Source organism: Dermacentor andersoni, chromosome 9, assembly GCF_023375885.2.
Source record: "Dermacentor andersoni chromosome 9, qqDerAnde1_hic_scaffold, whole genome shotgun sequence".
In the NCBI taxonomy this organism is placed as follows: domain Eukaryota; kingdom Metazoa; phylum Arthropoda; class Arachnida; order Ixodida; family Ixodidae; genus Dermacentor; species Dermacentor andersoni.
In genome coordinates this window covers 110,275,698-110,297,799 of record NC_092822.1, presented here as the reverse complement: position 1 = coordinate 110,297,799, position 22,102 = coordinate 110,275,698, and the positions used below count along the sequence as shown (strand labels likewise).

Here is a 22,102-nt window from a genome sequence, read left to right as displayed (position 1 = left end):
TTTCATTATTTGTATTACAATACATTGCCCATGCTCTTTAGAAGCACCGATTGCTGCCTGCGAAGGAATTCGAATGCGCACAATGTGCTCTTGTCTCTTACAGCACTACTGTTGCGCAACTTGGACGTACTGACAACAGAGGAGCGCGTCCTGGCCGTGCTGGGCCAGACGACCAACGTGCCCATCAAGAGCCTCAAAGTGGCACGTGACACCGTCACGGGTGTGTCGCGTGGCTTCTGCTACGTCGAGCTGCACACGGTTGCAGAGGCTGCCCAGCTGGATGACCTCTTGCTCAACATGGGGGGCCAGTTCTACATCGACGGTCGGCAGGGTGAGTGACCTTTCTTGTACAGCAGAAGGCAGCGTGGTCAGTCTGCAAGCCAGTTACGCTCTCGAGGCTGTGGGTGTGGTCCAGTTCTGGCCACCATTGGAGGCAGTCTTCGCTAATAGCTAAGAAGGCAGCTTCAAGCCCAGGTAATGGAATGCATCTGGAACCATCTGGTGATTTCTCCACGATGTGACGCCACTTCACATCAACAAGAAAAAGCTACGAAAAGCACATATCATAGCTGTATTTTAACACTTTGCATGGACAAATCTGTGAAAAACGCAACATGGCTTACGCTAAGGGTGTAAGAAAAATTTACTACGTTTCCCTTTGAGCAGACAACCTTTCCACCAAGTTTCCTAGTTTCTGCTCGGCCGCCATCTTGTTTGGACAGCAAAGTAGCTTGCACCGTTTTTCACTTTGGTGCTGTCTTCATAAAAGACAGGGATAATTGGAGATCGCAGGGAGAGGTCTTCGTCTTGCAGTGGACATAAAAAATAGGCTGATAGTGATGATGCTGTCTTCGTGAAGAAGTCTCGTTGCTGGCATCGCCAGAATTGATGCAACACTTTAGATGACTGCTGTCCTATGCTGTCTACAGTCGGGCCCACACATAATGGCTTTCGCTTAAAACAAACGAGACCCGTGTGACTGCCAAAATACACATTGCTTCAATGGCATACACTTGCACGTATCACGAATATTTATGAGCCCTGCTGATCGGTTACAGTGAATGGACGGCATAAACTCGGCACCGCGATGCGAGATGACGGCCTCCAGCCCCTTCGTGCGTGCGGTCTGTTTTCCCGTCATCTTGCAGGCAAACTATCCATTTCGTGCCCCGCTGCCCTCTCCCCGCCGTCCCGCACAGCCCATGAGGTCGTCTTCCTACCCATCCTCACAACTCCGCTCGCACTCTACGGCGTCGGCTGAAGTTCAGAAGTTTCGTTTCCTAGCCGTTAGGCCATTACCCTAAAGCAGGCTTCTCCACACTAGTCTCCTTGCTTCTGCGTGTCGTTCTAGTCGGGCCCAAGTTGTATTCAGGATGGCAGATGGTAATGCTGTAACCGCAGCGGTCATGTAACGAAAAGCGCTGGACATGGCAATGAAACAAGCAATTTTGACGGAACTGTCTCGAGGTGCTAAAGACTATGAGTTGGTGAAGAACTACGTGTCTAAACAAACTATCTTGACGATAGTGAAGAACAAGGAAAAGATCATCTCGACAGTTCTAAAGAGCATGAAAGAAATTGCCAGCTCTTACGCCGACTTGACGAACAGAAAGCGCCTGCAGAAGGCCACCTATGCAGACATAGAGGACGCACTGCTCGAGTGGTTCGTCGACGCATGGGCTCGCAACATGCCGATAAGTGTACCAGTGATGCTGGGCAAAGCCATAAACTTTGCGTTCCTGCTAGATTTTCCTGACTTGTGCTCGGGCAATGGCTGGCTACACCGATTCAGAGTGCGGCATGGGATTGTTTTTAAATCGATTGTCAGCGAGGCGGCTTCGGTAAGCGGCCAAGACGGTGCCGGTTGGTTTGTAAGGAACCGAGTCGTTATTGCAAGCTATGCGGAGCAGCACGTGTATAACACAGATGAAACTGCATTATTTTATCAGATGCTGCCGGACAAGGCGCACGCCATAGAAGGTGACTCATGTGCTGATGGCAAGCACAGTAATGTGCGCGTTACAGTACTTCTGTGCGCTAATCGAGGCGGCGGCGACCGGCGCGTGCTGCTTGTGCTCGACAACTGCTCAGCGCAGCACGTGTGAACTTCTGTGACGGCAGTTACTCTACTCCTGCTGCCCAATACCACTTCGAAAGCGCAGCCGCTTGAATTGGGCTTAATATGCGCATTTAAGGCATCGTATAGGCATTGCATTGTGGAGTGCTTGCTCATCGCTGTTGACTGCCTGGTTGCCAACTTGTCGCTTAAAAGTTTCACTGTATTCAGCTGTTCAGATGATGAAGACGGCCTGGGCGGAGGTGACGGCCGCTTGTGTGTGGAACTGTTTCCGCAAGGCTGGCTTCGTCGACGCAGTGCCTCATGCTGATCTGATGCGTCACAAGATGATCAGTCCGGCGGCGATTTGTGGCAGCTTGTCGTCGACTCCAACATGGGGGGCCACGACATTGGTTGGGATGACTTTGTTTCTGTTGATGAAGACGCTGATATTGCGCAACCGTGCACGGACAAGGGCGTCGTTTGTTAAGTGCAGGCAGAGAGTGGCGCGGAGGTATCGGATGACAATCAAACTTCGGAGCCAGCACCCATAAGCGCACCTGTAGCAATGGGCTCCATAGAGAGCCTCAGGCAACATGTCCATGCAAGGACCTCGGCGAAGAGCACGTTTCTGCTTTAAATAAACTGGAGACCGCGATCATCGGATCTGCACTTTGGAAACCAACGAGCATCACGACCTTCTTTGCAAAAAAATTAATTTTATGTTTTGACTAGCCACTTTTTTAAGGCTGTGGTCCACTTACTACGAACTTTTGGATATAACGAACAGATGTCGCGTGATGCTCAGGTTCTTTATAAGTGGGCTCGACTGTATTTAGCCATTTATAGTGATTATTGGTACGCAGCCTGTGTTAGTAAAATGTGTTTGGAGTAGGGTTGTGCAAAGAGTAATCTTGAAACCAAATCGAATGGTGGCAGAAGCGACTGAAATTGGATATAGAATATGTTCAGATTGTTTTTGAATAATGAGCACTCATTTTCACAATTACTTTAACATGATGCTAACGTCTCAATATTCATAAAGTATGCAATTTTTGTCATTACCTTGCACATTTTGGAGAATCGCTGTTAAAAGCACAAATGTACCATTATGAGAAAGCAGAAAGTAAGCACTTTGTTTGCGTATACATAGAGAGAGTGAATGATCTCTGCGAATCTGGTGACGTCTTGCTCCCAGAGCAACTTAGCCTGCTTAGCTATGCAAGTTCTATTATTTTATGCCTGTACTGCAGGGATGACATTCATCGTGCTTTTGCTTCAATTAATGTTTCATTGTGTACAGTTGACGTCTTGAAATATTCAAAAACTATTATATTCATTTTACGAGTAGTGATTATTCAATTCAAAAACTGAATCGAATGGGACACTTTTTGTTATTCGACAGAGTAATCCCACACCTCTAGTTCAAGTTTATAGGCACTTCTGGAAGAGAAAAAAAGAAAAAGGCCCGACTACACCTGGAACTTCTTGCTGTGCTTAATCATGTAATCAGATCAGTTAATTATATTTTATAATATGTTGTCTAATAAAGTGTTACTGCTTGACAATAAATTTTGCACTTATTGGCTATATACTGGTTGTGAAAAACCTAATAAAAAAAACTTATTTGTCCCTGCACTCTACACACATGGTGTGGACTACTGTATTTCGATAGCAAAAATGTTAAGAACTCGGCAAGAGCAACTTGAAATGGCACATCATAGCAGTGAGCGTGCATTTGGACAGTCGTTTCGCTTGGCTTGCCTGTAGCTGGCAACCTAACATCCTGATCTCTTAATGACAATGCAAAGTGTGTGTTCGTAATTTGGCATTGCTCTTGTGCCATGCGTCAGCAAGGTAAGCCACTGATGGGCCGTCAAAATTGGCAGGCCACTTTTTGCTGGCCCACCCTTGCATTTCTTTTGCATAGATCTGATCACCATTTTTTTCCTGCCAGTATAAGTGTGTACTCTTAAATCTAACTCAGGATATAACAAATGTATTACTGTGTAAGATGATTCTATTGCAGCTAGCTCTATGTCTCACCTAACCTAACCTGTTAATATTTTGTGGCAGACTTTGAACAATTGATATTCAGCAATAGTTATGGACGACTACTAGCCATCTCTTCATTTTTTCCTTTGTCTCATTTCGGCTATTGTGGATACTATTCTAGCTTGTATGCAAGATTTCTTTGATCAGTTTTGTTTTACTCAATGCCTGCCATGGCTATCATTACCGTGTTTACCCTAATCAAACGCGTACCTTCTTTCTGATGAAGTGCATCTGACATTGACAGCATTTTGCAGTGCAACGAAAAGACGAAAGACAGGGAAACTACAGGACAAGACGCATAATTGCTGTGTGTTACAATCGTATGCGAAACCAAAATCACGTTTGTGGCGTTGACAGCCTATTGTCAGAGCCATCAGACGCAGCTCATCACGGTCACAAGATAATGACAGAACAAATTTTCGTGAAGGTTGTTGTGGGTTCGCTTTGTGTTTACGGCCATCTGTGTACTTGGTATCTGTGGCCAGTGAAGTACGAATGGTGAGAACGATGCGCTGCTTTCACTGCGAAAGCTAATTTGAAAAAGAATAGTTAATTTGCACACTGAAGCTAGTGGCAACAGGCATTGATGATGACATGCTGCAGTCAGTCAACAGCAGCAACAAGGAACTGTCCAACAGTGATGTCAACAGGCATTGCAAATGAGTTGCCCTTCTATGTAGGTAAATTCCGCACGTCTCATCTGAAATCGAACATGCTATGTTTTCCTTTAATAAAGCTGGCCACAATACATTCGGATGCACTTTCATTTTATTACTTTCAACCTGCGGAAATTTGATGCACGTTAGAATAGGGTAAATACGGTATCTCTGTGCAAGTACGAGCTAGTTCTCTTTTGGTGATAACCTGTCGCGTGACACTCTTGCAGTCCTCGTTGCCTATGCACGCAAGCCAAGGACCACTTCCAGGTAAGCCCACTTATCTCTTTGTTCTCTTCTTTTGCACTGGCGCTGCACCCCTTGCTAGGGTTTTTCAAACATTGGGATTCTAGAACTGAATCGGGCATAATATTTAAGAGTAATTCACGTTATGTTCTAGCGTCTGCCTACATTGACCCTGGGTAACAGGGTCTTATTGTGGCTACCTTGTTTCACTCGCAGATTTTCTCTGACAGCTCTGTTCTCTTTGAGCTGTTTGTCTCCCCCCGCACCCCCCTTTTACTCCATCCTTTTTTTGCAGTTCATAGTTGTGACCCCTCTTTTCTATTTCAGTGCGGTGACGGCCAATGTCGCAAGCGTTGCATTGGCGGCAGCGCAGTGGACAAATCAGGTTAGTTGGGAACAGAACCAAGATGGGCACCAAGCATTCTGTATTTCGTTACATTGCCAGGGCCGATATGAGGTAAAACTATGTCCATCTGTTTTAATTCCAAATTGGCCATTAGCCCTCCGTGATAGATCATAATGGTTCGAGTCCAGCCCATATGGGCGGGCGCCACGCCCACATGGGCAGAGCCCGAAACATTTTGACCTATCATGGAGGGCTAATGGCCAATTTGCAATTATTACAGATGGACATAGTTTTGCATCATATTGGCCCAGTAATTTGCTAAGGTTTCTTAGGGATTACAGTGAAATTTCAGCACTAGGAATTTAATATTGATGATCTTTTTCGAAAAATCCCCAGCCAAGAGCCTATTGCTTTAATGCAAAAATGTTTCAGTCCTGCGACTTTCAAATATTTCAAAATAACGAGTTATATGTTATTCTTTCTCCGTGTTAGTAGCGCCTCAAAGTAACAAACTTGTGATCCAAAATATTGCACAGACTTATGACTTACAAGTCTGTGAAACACCACACGTGCCAGTTTTATCACAGTTGCTCGCAGAAACATATGAACAATGTGCAAAATTTAATGAGTGGCAAGATGGCCGCATTGCTGCAAATGAAACGTGGTGGTAGCTGGGGCACCTAATATTGCTAGTAACTAAATCACTGTCGTTACCGTGTCTGTACAAGTTGAGTCTTGGTTTGGGCTAGTTTGGGAAACGTAATTTAAAGAAATACATATATGGCGCAAACTAGACGAGGACAATAAACACAATGACAGGACGGGCGCCATGTACGAGCAGTGTATTAACCTTGCTTCTCCATGTACTGTTGAACCCATTCATAATAAACTCGATAGTTATGCGAAAAGTGGCTGTTGTATTAATAGTTCGTTAAATGTGAACTCACCCTTCAAAACGCTAAAAAATTAACGATATTGAAGCTGGTGTCAGCAGTTATGATCAAACACCACTTTGGTCTGAAAATATGTCCGAATCATATTTTCGGTATCTTCATTTTTGTTCCCGGCACTTTCCCGAATCTAGCTGCAAGTTTTTGTTAAAAATGTCTGTACTGCCTCACCCTGAAGCACACTCGAGACGTCATGCCTTGAAAGCCCTCTAGCATGGTTGAAAGTGAGTGACGTTCCTCGTGGCTTCTGCAATCCGATAGGGAGCACTGCAATGCAATCAGTTCGGTGTCACGCCTCCGTGCTTTGGAACTTCACATGCGCCCTCCTCTTGCCAGGCTCGCGTTGGACGTGTTCGTTGTAACAGTACGGCACACTTGAAAATGTTTGTTATATCTGGATGCAGCTTCAATGGGCAGGGTCGGATAATCGTAAATGCGGCGAGATGTGGTCTTCATAACTGACAAATTGCTATCTGTGGGATCGTTGTGATTGGGTTCGGCTACCGCTGTGTGTATTTCTTGTGGGAAGCGGGCATTTTGTAATTTGCTGTCCTTTCTTATGCTTCCAGCCATCGACTCCCGGTGTTACTCAACAGGCAAGTAACCTTTCTCAGTGTGTCCCACACCACTTCTAATATTGGAAGTATAGTAGTTACTCGATCTGTATGTACCTGTATTTTTGTACAGTACAGACTGTTGTTATATTTCAAGCACACTCAAGTTGCTGCTTTAGATTACAGTAGTGATGAGAAAGAAAATGCGGCTTATTAGGCGTATGCAGAGCAAACGTACAAAAGCCATGTTTATTCCACTTGTAAATATCACTGCAGCTGTCTGCACCAGGTCCTTATTCTTCATATTTTTACTTCCGCGTTGAAACTTTCTTGCTCAAAATTAAATTTAATATACTGAGAGTCAAGAAAGGCCACATTAGCTCGTATGAGTGGCATGGCATTCTTCAAAAAACATCTCAAAACTTCTCCACCAATGGTTGCATTGTTAGCAATCTCCTGGTGCTCCCTACTGTGCTTTACCGCACTTTGCAGTCGGCCGTGCACTCGCTGTCTGCTGCCATGCGCCATACTGTCTGCTGCTTATGCATTGAGCATCAGTGCATTTGTGGTTGCAGCAACTTTTTCAACTGTCATGATGTGCTTCAGATGCATGATGACTACACATTTGCTGCAAAACAGAGATCCTCTCCTATCATAGTGTTTTCTACAAAAATTACTAGGGGTAACTGTGGTGCTAGTGTTTATAGGGAACTGCAAGCGTGGCAATTCCGCCACGACAGGAAGGACGAGGGCAGTAGATTGGATTTGCCTAAAGTTCATCTTTCTGGCTTCAAACAGCTTTGCAACTTGGCAAATTGATCACTTTCAACTAAATATTGCCGTATAAATGCAACGTTTTGCAGCAGTTATGCATGTCTGCAGCAATTAATTGCCTTGCTGTGTTTAGGAAACGACGAGTGGTTGGAAATCCAAAAGTAAAGCGCAGTAAATAAAGATACAAAAACGTTTTAAGCCACAAGCTTAAAGGACAGACAAATTCTACTAATCATCACTGTCATGATAGCTGAACAATTGCAGCACTGGTGTTCCCTCTAGTGTGCTTAGTAGGAAACTCTGCATCTTCTATGGTATACAGTCGACGATTGATAATTTGGACTCCACGGGGAATGTAAATAGATCCGAACTATCGAATGCCTGAAAGAATGAATGTATCCAAAAAAGATCACTTTATTTATGTTTTGAGGCCTCTGTGCTTCGAACAAGTGGTTGATGCGTTGCTGCATGCACTTCTGCTTACATGCAACCAAGTCAGCCTGTATTTCCACCAGTTTTCCGTTTCGCTGTGCGCCAACGCAAGCGCTGCAATGGCTTGAGTCAGATGTGCATGTGGAAGGCTCCGGAGCACACGGCACATCATCATCTGAGTCAAGAGTCCCTGTTTGACAGTGGGAGAACTTGCTCAATCATTTTGCCATCTTTCAGTTCGGCACACGACAAAACCACACTGTTGGCATCTGCAATGTCTTCAAATCTAACAGTGGCAGGAATCGGCATACCGCATCCCACCAGCTCGTCAATGATGTCTGCGTTTGAGCTCGTTGTGGTAGGAAGCAGTTCAGCTTCTTCAGTTACGGTGTTAGGCTCACTCGGACTGCGACTCGAGGCTCATTTGGAGTCAGACTGCGAGGGCACCGTCAGTGCCATTTGACGTGGCCTATCTATAACTTCACGAGAAAGACTTGTTGGAGCCAGGAGAGCGCTGTCAGGAATGCAAACTAAACAAACAAGCACAGCATGGCAGAACGCTGTGGGCAAGGCAAACTCAAACAGAATGCTGATAGTGGGCCACGCACAGGGGTGCCGGAAAACGATGTGGTGATTGCAGTGTTAATGCGACCTCATAATTCAGGCAAATCCTCCAAGTTGGCAGTTGCAGTTAAATCTCTGAGGCATAAAGCAACGATCAAGGCAAGGCCTTAGAGATTACCATATAGCGTGTAATCTCTGAGGCCATACTTGATGTCTCGTCGAGGTTACCAGAGGAGATTATGGCGGCAGAGTTGGCGTACGCTACAGCCATGGACGGAATCTGGATAATCGAATGTAGAGCTGGCGGCTGTCCGAAATGTCAGTCGTCTCTACACATTAAGTCTATGGGACCATTGGTGGTGGCGCAAAGCTGTCTGGATTATTGGTGTCCAAGTCATTTGTCGGTGACTATTTCTACTGGCAGGCTCCATCACGGAGTGGTTCTTATTTATTTGTTCGTTTACTTGAAATACCTTATGGGCCTGTAGGGCATTGTTTAAGGGGGGTGTCAAAATTGCCAACAGTGAGTACACAACAAGAACAAAAAAGAAAACAGAGTACAATACATGATAAATAAAATTTGAGCACATAATCACAGTACAGAAGAGAAGACCAAGCAATGCGAGAGTAACAAGAGATATGGTACATAGGTTAAATCACACAATAAAATAAAGAAAAGCGCATGGCGCATGGATCAGTGTGCAAACCCTCAAGTTTTATATAGCGCAATGTACGGCAACAAAAGAAAGTGTATAAAAATGAAGGAACCGAAATGCTTAACAGCAAATCAGTAAAAAGAAAAAAAAAACATTATTGTACACTCTAAAACAAAATTACACCCTTTGGGTCGTATCTTGCCACACAATAATAAACATCGTCTGTCTTGTCCGCATTTCCTTTCTTTAACGCTGCGAGCCCGGTACTTCCCAGTAACGAACGGCATGCGCGTTATCAGCATGACATACCATTCCCGATCGGAAAGTAGCGGGTGCAGCGTTTTCAAAAAAGGAAACACAAGCAAGGCGGGTGACGATTATTGTTGTGTGTCAGAGATACACCCCAAAGGGGTGTATCTTTGTCTAAGAGTGTAGTGTTCCATACCAATGGCTCTATGCCTTGGCACTCTGTGCATTGCAGTTGGTGCATGCCTGCTTGCCAACTGGCGCACAGTTCAAGCTCGGGGAAACGATGTACAACAACCACATTTATTACTAGCATTTATTACTCTTGTAAGTACTACTTCGAGCAGGCCAGCTAGATGTAGTTCACATCACTGAGGGATTCCTTGAACGGAATATGCTAGGTAAACAGTGGTTTTCGACTTACTGGCTGGGGTGGCCACGGCGTCTGCTATTGGCTGGCTAACCATGTGGCGGGAGCGATGGTAGAGACTTCCAGAAGCTGTGTTCATATGATACACCAAATTGATGATTCAGTTTGTGGACCACATCGACACGGTTGAACTACAACGAATTTCGTTGCCAGCAGGTCGCCTGAAGTGTTTTTGTGTGCGGCTCGATTTGGTGGCAATGACCAAAGTCACACTCATCTGTAGGCTGAATAATCAATTCAGTCCATTGTTTGAATCCAGCTAAGCGAATGATGGTTCCTTGAAGTGGAAGGGCTGATGGTGAAAAGTGGAGAAGGCATGGTTGTGTAATTGTCAAGTAATCGTTACAAAGTAGGGATGTGTGAATATTTGAAATTTTTTAATATTATATTTTTAATATTTGTATCTTTCATTTAAAATCTAGGTATAAAATTAAAATTTGAATGTTTGGTTATATACGAATATTTGAAACAAATTCAAAATATTGCTGGCTGTGTGAGACCAAACACGGTTCTTATCGTTTGCTTCTATGTAATCTAAGAGTACGTGTCTGATTTGGTGCTGAATTTTGGTATAATTTCTTGCTGCCGGTGCGCTTTCGCCTGTAAAGCACGCTTAGCCACTGGACATTTAAGCTGTGTGCAAAAGCCAGTCTCTCAGTAGTCTCATAGTTCTCATAGGGAAAACGGACAGCGAGCGTGCATTCTTTTGTTGTGCCACCCCCAATTTGAGCTGATTGCTTGACAGAAAATGCAATGAGTGACGCCCGGTACAAGGCGAGATGCCTCCGAGTTTATGGCCGTTTGATGTTGCATACTAAGGCACAGGTTGACGAGAATAGACAGCCGGTTGGAGCCAAATACACAATATTTTAGTATAATGGCTTACTAGCCTTCTTTTTTACCATTGGCAATGTAATCTCAATCTTCCAACATGCTAAAGTAACCCAACTTGCTAATAAATGCATGTGCATATCATTATTTGATGTTGAAAACTAAGTATTTGTATTCAATTCATATTAAAGAATTCCGATATTCGCACACCCCTAGTACAAAGGCTTTGTGTGCCAGGAGGGAGCGTCTGCAACTGTGATATAAGCTTTGAGCAGCTTTCTTGATCGGTCACCTTTGAGAGTTGTCACTTTAAAATTAACAGAGCTATTGGCTTCGTGGTTTGATTTGGCAGGTATACCTGGTGGAACCACTTTGCATTCTCCTTTCCATTGCTTTGTTCGATTCTCAGTGCTTCTTTTGTTTGCTGTCTGCTTTTGGACATTAGTGCCATTGCAAGGTTCTCAACAGCGGATGATGCCTTAGAACTCCTGCTTATTTTCAAAAGGTCCCAAGCCACCCCATTGTATTGCCAAAAGCTGGACACACACTGCATAGGCCATTCGTTGACTTTGTGCTTCTTTGCATTTGACTCGGGATAACAAGCTTGGTCCTCTGGAGTTAAGTCTTCTCAGAACATTGGATCATTTGCTCTCCCCTATTGTCCCGTTTGAACCTTTTGGCAAGATGATGTGGCTTCAACCGCTGCTGCTTCAGCCACTGCACCGACTCGTGTGTCAGTGATAACACAGGACCACCGAGATGTGTAAAAAGGATCCATTGTGAAACCAGCCTGCAGCCACGCTCAATTTAGTGTGCATCTTAAATTTGTCCCAGAAAAAGGGATGTGCCGTATTTTTGCAGGTATAACCCTCAATTAAAATGCAAAATATGTAACAGTAAAGTAGGGGTGTGGGGTATGTGCAAATCTTGTCTTGAAGTGTGGCTTCACAGTAGCGTGGGGTGCAAATTTTGTTTTGAAGCCACACTTTAAGGCCAGGTTCTCTGCTTTTCGATATCTCCTCTCTCTCTACGCTTGCATGTTGAATCTCCCCTATGCCCTCCATGGTCACCCATTATCCTCTTGTTTACAGATTATCATTTTGCATTAAGTAGTTAGCGAACAGGGCATGCCGCGCTGACAAACCAAAACTGGCATCGCACTCAACTGCTGCACTCAATGGCCATCCCAGCACTGCAAAAGCTGATGATAACGCTTTCATATGACTGGGCAAATCACGATTTGAGCTTGCGGATTACATGTTACGTGATCACACGTATGTCACCCGTGCCCGTCGTGCTCCCTCAGTCTGTGCGAAGTGCTTTGCGACATAACTTGGTCGAATTTGCTCCGTCGCTGTTGTCCATGCGAGGGCTGCTCTGTTCTTACTGTCATCCTTTTTCGTGTGAACGCTGGCTGGGAAGTGATCTGATTTACATCACATGTCATGTGACTGCTTCATCTGTGATCGTTTCCGTTGTGTTGGTCCTGATCTGCGTCGCCGAAGAAGAGGAGGTGGGGTGGGGATTGAGTTCTACATCCGGGACCTGAAAAATTTTGCAAGCATTTTAGCGTTGTTGTATGCAGTAATTTCTGCGGCTTATACGCATGGATTCTTTTTCTTTCCGGGCTGTTGTAATTGAAGGTGCAGGTTGTGCGTGGAAAAATACGGTAATTTGTGCTTAGTTGTGCATTCAAAGAATGGAGGCCTCATACCATGGTTATGGAGTTGACAGCTATCTGATAAACCAAAAAACAAGGAGGAAAATTTAGTTGCAGTGTTCCTTTAAGAAACATGCATACATAATGGCAGCAGACCTTTCTCTTCTAGGTAGTGCATACATGTGAATGCTCACTAATTTTTGTACTAATTTGGGCTAATTCGGGCTAATTCTATGATGTTACGAATGTTTCATAAAGTGTTATCAAAAATAGTTTGCGAAAACGTTTCTCTCATCAGTCTCTGACCATAACTTTGGAAGTCCTTTGGTCTTAAAGAACACCAGATGGGCACCTACTTCGAGTAAGTTTGCTTGGACAAGTTCCTGAAGCAGGCAAAATCTGCAAAAAGCAAAGTCTGTGAAAAATGTCTCCAGTGTCTAAAACTAGTGTATATTGGTGCTCTCTGGCCATCCCTGGCCCTTGCATTATAAAATCCCAGTAATCATCATAAATCCAGTGTGCTGCTTGTCAATTTGTTCTCTACCAAGTTTACTGCTGCTTGCGTGCTGCATGTAAAAAGTGTATGTCTACGGAAGGCGTGTGCTCTGCGGTAGAGCATTGCAAGGGCCTGATTTATTGGCCCGGGGCCCAGCCCAGACCTGCTTTATGAAGCCCAAGCCCAGCCCAGGCCCGTGATAGCAAGCCTGGGCCCGCCCAGAGCCCGTGTTACTAAGCTTAGCCAGGGCCTGTGCGTGCATGACCAGGCCCGCCTGTAAGTAAAAAAAAAAAAAAAAAAAATGCTTTCTTTTTTTTTTTTTGCTTACAGATTGTACATTATGTGACAGACAGCCTTACCTTCTCAGGGTCTATCAGCTACAGTGCATAAGCGATAAAAAACCGAAATCTTTTTCTCCCACGGGAATGTGCTGCGATTTTTCCGCTGGCGCATGTACCTTGATTGTACGATTTGGTCCTGTGAGGCAATTTAGCACGAAAATACATATGTATATATATGTACAAATAGGTGAATTCACGAGTATACAGCATAAAATAAATGCACAAAGAGAAAGAGACACCCCTTGCGTCAGTGCTAAAATAATATAATAGTATCGAGAGTTGTAATAGTGAAATCGCAAAAGCGGCAACAGGGAAATGGTTCGAAGAGCGTTTTTTTTTTTTCTGTGTCATTTATTCTACTTCAGCTTGGCACAGAATGCCTTGGACTATGCAATGCATAATGTTCGTGTGTGCACGAAAGCACAACTTAGGCCCTTAAATAAGCGGGCCCGAGTCCGGGCTTGTGGCTTCAAGCCCAAGTCTAGCCTGGGCCCGCTGAAAAACACTTCGGACGGCCCGGGCTTTCGGGTCGGCACGGGTTCGTGCAGTGCTCTACTCTGGGACTAACACTGTCTGGGTTGGGTTTGCAGGATTTGTACTAATTTTAATGTTCACAGGTTGACAGATATGTAGAAGCAAGGTCAAGAGCTGGGCCAGTTGGTACATGGCTGAAAGTGAAAAACCAGCAAAAAACACAGCGTGCACTAGCAAGAAGACAATGGAATGGGGCTGCAACTAGCAACCAAACTGTTACTTCCCTCAATGAAACTTCAGTTTCTAGTTCCAGCCTCATCCCGTCATTGCCTTGTTTCTGTGCGTTGCGCTTTTCACAGGTTTTCACCTTCAGGCTATGGTAGTGTTGTTCGAAACTGGGGGTTAGGCTGTTCCTGGTGCAAGTGTGTGGTGTGGACGTTAGCCATGAATGTGGGTGTGCAGGCCTCAGTGAATGTGGCGGCTGCACCCGTGACGTATGGCCCCCACCCCCCTGACAGTGGCGTCACGTCTGCTGCTGGTACAGCAGGCCAGGTAACCCACCTTCTCTGCCTCCCCGTTCACATGCACGCGTGACACTTTTGGAAAGCACTGCAGTGGCTATGGCATTCTGTTGGTGAGCGCGATGTTGTGGGCTCGATTCCCTGCTGCCATAGCCACATTTCAGCGGGAGCAGAATGAAGAAATGTTTGTGTGTTTAGATTTAGACGTACATTAAAGAACCCCGGTGGTCATAATTAGCCTGAAGCCCTCTACTACTGTGTTGCTCATAGCCATAGTGTAGCTTTGTCATAGTGTAGCAAACCTTGTCAGTCCAGTCAGTCAGTCCTTCCTTCCCTCTCCCTCCCTCCCTCCCTCCCTCCCTCCCTCCCTCCCTCCCTCTCTTTTATTTCCTTCCTTCCTCCTTCCTTTTGGAGAAGGCTTTCATACAGAAGGGACAAGCCTAGTGTTACAAGACTCGTCCTTGGAACCTTTAGCTATCAAAATATTGTTTTCAACATCTTCAAGGTCCTTAAATTTCATGAAGTGCTTAGAAATCTTTGGATTTTGTTAGGGACCTAGTTCCAATGCATGCTGTTTGGTCATCAGGCTTAAGGCTGCTGAGGTTAAAAAAATCAGTTTAGTCCGGTTCAGTTAGCAGCTTTGTGGTGGTTGTGTACTTATTTATTTATTTACTTCAAGATACCTTACAGGCCCCATGAGGAGCATTGAGTAAGGGGGGCATCATTGCAAGAAAGTTGTACACGAGAATACCGCAGGGATGAGTGGAAATAATAATTGCAAGACAGGGTTACAAATGCAGAGCTGTGGTAGTGAACAAATGTTGGATAAATTTTATCCCGCACATTGCTCGCACACATAATCAAACATCGTGTAAAAGAAGTGTAGTTTAAAGCATGAACTGGAGATAAGAAAACAATACTAACAATGCTCAGATAAACAGAAATTGCATTTCGGGGTACTGTGCAAAACGGCTAATAAATTTTATCATGCACATTGCGCGCCTACATAATAAAAATGTGTAGTTTAAAACATGAAAGAGGAAAAAAAATCTGTGACGTTACACAGGTATACTGAGTATGACACATCTTTAGGACAGAAACTGCATGTTCAGGATTTACCCCTAAATTTACCTCTGTCCGTTTGCATGACAGTGCTCTTGGGAAGGGAATTCCACAAACGGATGGCTCATGGAAAAGCTGACAGATTAAATGCATCCATGTTATCTTACGATGCCCATCTTTCTTTTGTTTGTTTGTGTTTGTCTTTTTTCACTTGTGTGTGATTAAGGAAAAGTCTTCTTGTTGTTGAAGACAATGTTTTATTTTCAACATGTCTAACACTGTTGCTTCGTTCCTACAAGTGCCTTCGTCGTGGCCTTGGAAAGTTAAAAACTCTTCAATTCTTTGTTCCATAAAACTTTTTACAAATCCTTGGTGGGTTGTTTGGGCTTGCATCAAGTCTTGTGCAAGCCCGAATGTTATGTTATTCACAGTAGGCACCAATGGTACTCTCCATGACCATTCACTCTTGCTATGTGTGAAACCTGAATCTTAAAGGGAAAATTATCAAACCAGAGCTTGCTATTTTTGTGCATACTGCTATGGGCTGATGACTTGGGGAAAAAAAGAAATCACTGGCTCTCGAGGTTGAAGGGAAAAAAAATGAAACCGGCCAGCCATATACAGAGTGGTTAGCATAGTTTTTCAGGATAGAGGCGAATGACAGCTCCATAGGTCTCACTTTATGTTACTTTTTTATGGTCTCATCACGGGAACCCAAAGGCAAATAGGAAAGCGATTTAGTCTGTTAGAGTACCCTCAGAAACGTGTATATTTTATTGCACAAAGATGTTTGTTATGCCTTAGCATAAGAAACGAAGGCCATACAGTTGCTCCTTCGAACCAAGCGCCGAAGCTTGGTTCCACATGGCAGAACAATTCTGGATTTTCATTGCCCAAGTGCGCAGCACATGACTATGCGTTGCGGACAGCTGTTGTCAGGGCCATGCCTGCAGTCCACATGGACATAAAATGACAAGCTATTTCTAACATCCACATTCCGGTAGTTGAATGCCGTGTATTCAGCCTGGAATGCATTGTAAGTCTGGCGAGAAATGCCATCTCTGTTCCAACAAAATCACTTTTGAGGGGACAAATACTCGTCGTCGTCCAGTTTAGACACAACGACAGCCATTCCGTCCAGCTGTCATTTCTTCCCAAGCTCTAACTTGGCACTGCCCTCCAGCCAGTAGCCTTTGGCCTGCAGTGGACATAAATAGGGTGGTGATGAGAGCAATACTACTGTACTCTAAAAGGAGCTTAATGAAGTCTTCGCAAAGGGTGTGTGGGCACTGTGTTCCGTAGAAAGTGTCCCCCTTTGCTTTAGGCAGCGAGACGGAGACAGGCAGAGTCTCGTTAGGCAGCATTTCACTCACCCTGTGTTGATCCCTCCTGCCTCCTGTTGGATGCCAGAGCTGAAAATGATCAGGCTGTCCACACACATAAGACCAACGCTGTAAGCTGGCCTGTTGTCGTTGTGACCCCATTCCCCTCTTCTCTAACGCTTGTCCCGCGAACCCAAAGAGGACTTTCAGATGGTTGTTGCTAATCCCCAGGGTAAGGGGGCGGGGGATTCTCCACGATATTTGCAGTGAACCTCCTCTCCGCGAAATTTCTCATGTGCTTTTTCCCATTAGAGAATTGTGAGGTTTAAAGAGAACACCCTCTGATAGTTTAGGAAATTGTTGCACGCACCATTCCCGGCTTTTCCGGTTCCTTCTTCACAGGTCACATCAACAGGTTCATGCACGTAACGTCATCGAGGTAAAATCAGCCAATTGGTCCACCTATGAGTCCATTGCGCAATTTCTTGATTGGGACAAGACATGGGAAATAAGGAAATCTGTACTACACATGTAGATGTGTCATGAACTGGTACTCTTCCCTACTAAATTTGCTACGTTTTAAGTTTTGTGGCAATTAGATAAAATATACTGCCACTCTTTTGGCTTGTGATCTGTTCTTGCTACCGAGGGCGCTGTACAACGAGCACTTACCAACCAAATTCTTTGTGTTTTGGTGACTTGTTCCGGAATGAAACAGAAATCTTGAAATTGCGTTTAAAGCCCAACAGCATGCTGGTTATTCTCTGGTAGTCTGGTAAGTTCTGCGAGATGTTTCTTAGTGTCTCGTAGGTGATAAATTCATAGCTGATTAAGAAAGCTTGTTGAGCATTACCTAGAATATAAAAAGCAGACACGACATTGCCTGTGTAACTACTAATCAGCTTGTAAGCACTCTTCTCCCTTAATCTATCTTGGTTTACGCTGATAGCAATGCACGAAAAAAAGAAAGCACTATCAACGGAAGACATGGAAGGGAGTACAAAATTGTTATAGTTAACTTCACTTTAACGAGCCCCATGGGAACTGACGCTAAACTGCCCTTGAAGGCTCGAAGCATTTGTGGCATATCCAAACAAAACAATAAGCATTTTATTGGCTGTTTCATTACAATTTAAAGAAATTTTGGCCACATTTATGTTCCCTTTGCAACCGTGCAAGAAAAGAAGGTAGCCTTTTCCATCACTTGCGCTTTCAGCATGACATTATTTATGAAGTGACGGTTTATTTCAAGCCTTTGTAAAGCATAACAGCCTAAAAGCTGCCGTCACTAAGCAGCGTCGCCGCTTTGAAAAAATCGTACCACAAGCAGGCCTTGAAAGCGACAAGTCCACGTGTCGAAACGTTGGCTCCTGCTTCCACCTTGTTCGTAAGCAGGCATCGCTGTGTTGTGAAAGGCTTTGAAGAACTGAGTTTTTTTTTTTTAACTGAACATTTTTTTGTTTTTTTTTGACGTAGTGTCCAATGGGAGTGATCGCAGTGGCCAATACATAACTTCTTTCAAGTTATGTTCGCCTGCTGCATTCTGTGGCCGCATTCTGTGGCCGAGCCAGAGGTTGTGGGTTTGATTCTCGACCACGGCAGCCACATTTCGTTAGGGTTGAAATGAGAAAATAATTGAGTACTTAGATGTAGGTGCATGTTGGAGAGCCCCGCATGTTCAGAATGAATCTGTATCTCTCCATGACATCCCTCGTGCCATTGCTTTATGAGTTTAACCCTTTTCATGCTGGTTTATTATCGTAGTAGAGTGGCAAGTTGGGCTAGTTACTGCAATTGCTTCTTGTAATATGGGGGTAACTGCACTGTAAACGCACGGGCAACAGAAGTAGCAGTGGACAGGACGTGCGCAGTCCTGTCCACTTCTACTTTTGTTGTCCGTGTGTTCATAATACAGTATTACAAGATGCTTATTATCCTGAATTCTGACCAAAATGGCCACAAAGCATTATTTACCCAGGATCTTGACCACTTATTGCAGGAGTAAAGTTTAGCAGCATTATATAAGAAAATTTAAGAAAACCAAGTGTCTTTGATGATCAATGTTAAAATTGACAGAAGATGAAAAGTACCGTCAATGAGCTGAGCTTGTCCTTGGCTGTTTTTACCAGAAGCACCTGGATGAACGTGGCTCGTCTAGCCTATGGAAGGGGCTAGATTGCGTAAATCAATCAGTCAGTCAATCAATCAAGTGAAGTCGATTACAGGGAAGCTTTACGGCATTTTCATGCTACGCTGTAGAGCAGCGAGCGCATATGTTTCGCACACACCCATTACGGGTATATCTGGAAAGTTCTCCGGCACTGGTATTGCAACGTGACTGTCACTTGTGTGCAGACCGTGTCAAGCCTGGGCACAGTGGTTGTAGACGGGGTGAGCTACCCACGCTACCCCGTGCCCGACGTCTCCACTTATCGGTACGACGAGAAGTCCGGCTACTACTATGACGCCTCGACGGGCCTGTACTATGATGCCAACTCGCACTACTACTACAACCCTGAGGCCCAGCAGTACATGTACTGGAACAACGAGAAGCAGACCTACCTACCAGCGCCCACGTCCACAGCCACTGCCGTCGGCGCCAATGCCACTGATCATGCTGCAGGTATGATTGGCTCTCTCTTTTTTTTTTTCTTTAAGGAGGGAGTTTCACTTTCAAAAAAAATTTTTTTTAGGTAGATTTTGATTAAACCTGCTGAGTTTGTATATTCCAATGTGCTCATTTAGGATACACATTCAGTTTGCTTGCAGAGCAAATAACTTTTTAGAAATAAAACAAGTTCAATTTTGGCACAACTTGTTTGGAGTTGAGTTTGTTACTAAATTATATGTGATGTGATGAAGATCGACATACAAAAATGGTATGGAATGAGCAGAGTTTGCAGGGCTACAAGAATGAATGCTCTAGGTATCTGAGCCAAAGCTATAGCATGTCAAACTTTTTATTGTAAGAATCCACATTAGCATCCAGGACAAATTATTAATGTACTTATCTTAAATTTTGGCATTCATCTTGAGTATAACAAGAGATATTGTCACTCCAAAGCTGCGACATCATCAGGAATGCATTGTTGAGAAAATGAGGAAGAACATTGCGATTATGGCAAAGGCTAAATCAGTCAAGGATACTGGGGTCGATTCAAGCAAATATAAATGCTTTATACCAACCTGGAACAAACGAACATAAAAAGATGTTTTGCCCAACTTTTGACTACAAAGAGCACTGTCTGCTTTTTAAAAAGATACTGTAGAGAAACACTGAATCAGAACAACTCTAGTTTTGTTGATTTCGCAGTAATAGATGGATTATGGCAAGAGAAAATGAAGGTAGAAGTTCAATTTTCGAATTGCACGCCGAAACCCAAGCGCTGCTTGCAACTGTTCCGTCGTGGATTGCAAAGTAATTTCTTCAGGGAAAACACGGGGAAGGCGCGAGATGGAAATTCAAGATGGTTAGTCAAACGAGAACAAGGTGAAAGCTGGAGCTAACGTTTCGATAAGTGGACTTCTTCAAGGTGACATATGCTTTCCTTGCCACAGTATATGTGGCGAGGAAAGCATATGTCGCCTTGAAGAAAAGTCCACTTGTCGAAAATTTGGTTCCTGCTTTCACTTTGTTCTCGTTTTGCTCAAAGTAATTTCTTGTATTTTGGCCACTTTGGCTCAATAAAAGTTTTTGAAACATCCCATGTTCATTCTTTGGCTCATTTAAAATACAATATAGTCCATTCCTGCCAATAAAGATTTAACTACGCCCTAGCTGACGACGTTAAAATCCATGATGTCGTGGTGTGGGAATGTCAAGGCGGCTTTGCCACTAGTCTTTGTTTAGTTTTTTTCTTTCCTGGCCAAGTCAGACCAAGTGTCTTCTTGCAATAATAGTGGCCTAAGTGCTATTGTAAAAGGGTCATTTACTAATACCACTCAGATTATTTTATTTTTCTCTTTGGATGCTAAAGAGAAAAATTCTGTGTTTCTCGGTCTTCCTTATAGTGTCTCTTGAAGGGACATTATAGGGGAAGCACAGTAACTCTGAATCACACTAGACTGATAAATATTATTTCAAGCGTCCGTTTTCTTTAAATTGGAGTGACATCTTGGTTGTTAGCAGAGAAAATAGAGGTTTAAGTTAAATTCGTTAAAATTCTTGTGCTGAAACCTAGTGCTGGACCATGTCGCTGATTCCGAAGCATTTTTTTTTTTTCATATTTAAACCATTGCAGCTCAGTAAACATTCTTGCAATTGTCACATTAAGTCTTAGGTCCTCTTAAAATACAATGTCGCCCATCTTTGTCAATGATGATAACGCATTAACTACGCCCAATCAGTCACTTTCAATATCCATGACATCACGCCGAGTTGGTGCGGTAATTAAACAGCAGGGATTCTTAAAAGACAAGGTACAGAGTAGGCCAGTCAGGGAACATTGAGTTAGGTTAGGCAGCTTATCTTTGCTTCCACGTTGACGCCTCATTTTCTTGTTAATTCTGTTTGAATTAACGGTGTAGTAATTTTCTGTGCTTCCCTTGGCTTCATTGTCTCTTGGCATCTGTGGTGGTCGTCATCAAATTTAATTGCACTGGATGGGCGAGGTATTTGAGAACACGGTTTCTAATCGTCCTAGACGTTAGCATTCTCATTCTATTTGCCTGGCCGCCTAACTTCGCCTTCACCAACCCCTCTGTCACCTATCTAGCATATTTATTCCAAGGTATTGGCTTCTGATTCGACGTAGAAGACGAAGCCATATGCTATTCCAGTCACCTTACACGCCGACCACAGCAGCTTTGACATTGTCACCTTCTTAATACAGTGAAACCTCCTTAAACTGTAGTTGGCCGGAGCTCGGAAGAAGTACGTACTAAATGGTAGTACTGCTTAACTGAAATAGCTTGAGATTGCTCACTTACCTGTCAAAAACGAAACTCTGAGAAAATGCGATGAAAGGGCAAAAACATGCAGTATTTATTCACTTCGCGTGACAAAAGCTTTATTTTCGTTTGATGCCGTGGCGGCCTAGCAGTGACGACAGCGGCATCAAACTTACTGAAGCTGCGAGCCAGCTGTTCAGCCAGCCCCCTCTTCTCGGCAAACACTCGCATGGCAGATTCCTCGTTGGCGTTGCATATTCTCGGCACACGGGCACAGTAATGCTGCAGAAGTCGTGGGGTGCCATTTTCATTGCGGGGTGCTGTTCTTGTCGCGACAATTACATTCACGAGGCTGATGTAATGCGCTGCTTCTGCCATTGTCGGGCCTGAATTGCCCGTGCTGTCCTTTCCGTATCGTCCTCATCACTGTCGTTGGGTGACACTTTGGCAACAACAGAGGCAGCGATGGCGAAAAGTCGAACCTGTAGCCGACAACTCTTTGCGGTCACAGTAGCGCTGCCGAGCAACTTCTTCGCATTC

At 44.2% G+C, this 22,102-nt stretch overlaps 1 protein-coding gene across 3 annotated transcripts in view; it reads left to right on the top strand.

Moving 5' to 3' along the window:
- Positions 1-22,102, top strand: part of LOC126528503 (RNA-binding protein 5) — a 67,936-nt gene that overhangs the window by 24,623 nt on the left and 21,211 nt on the right. For 2 of the 3 annotated variants that reach the window (XM_050176376.3, XM_050176377.3), the window contains 6 exons: positions 104-331; positions 4,998-5,037; positions 5,341-5,398; positions 6,879-6,905; positions 14,230-14,319; positions 19,028-19,295. In XM_050176376.3, the coding sequence (XP_050032333.2) occupies positions 104-331; positions 4,998-5,037; positions 5,341-5,398; positions 6,879-6,905; positions 14,230-14,319; positions 19,028-19,295 (711 nt within the window). The remainder of the gene's footprint in view (positions 1-103; positions 332-4,997; positions 5,038-5,340; positions 5,399-6,878; positions 6,906-14,229; positions 14,320-19,027; positions 19,296-22,102) is intronic. The other variant, XM_072284280.1, reaches the window with a different exon arrangement.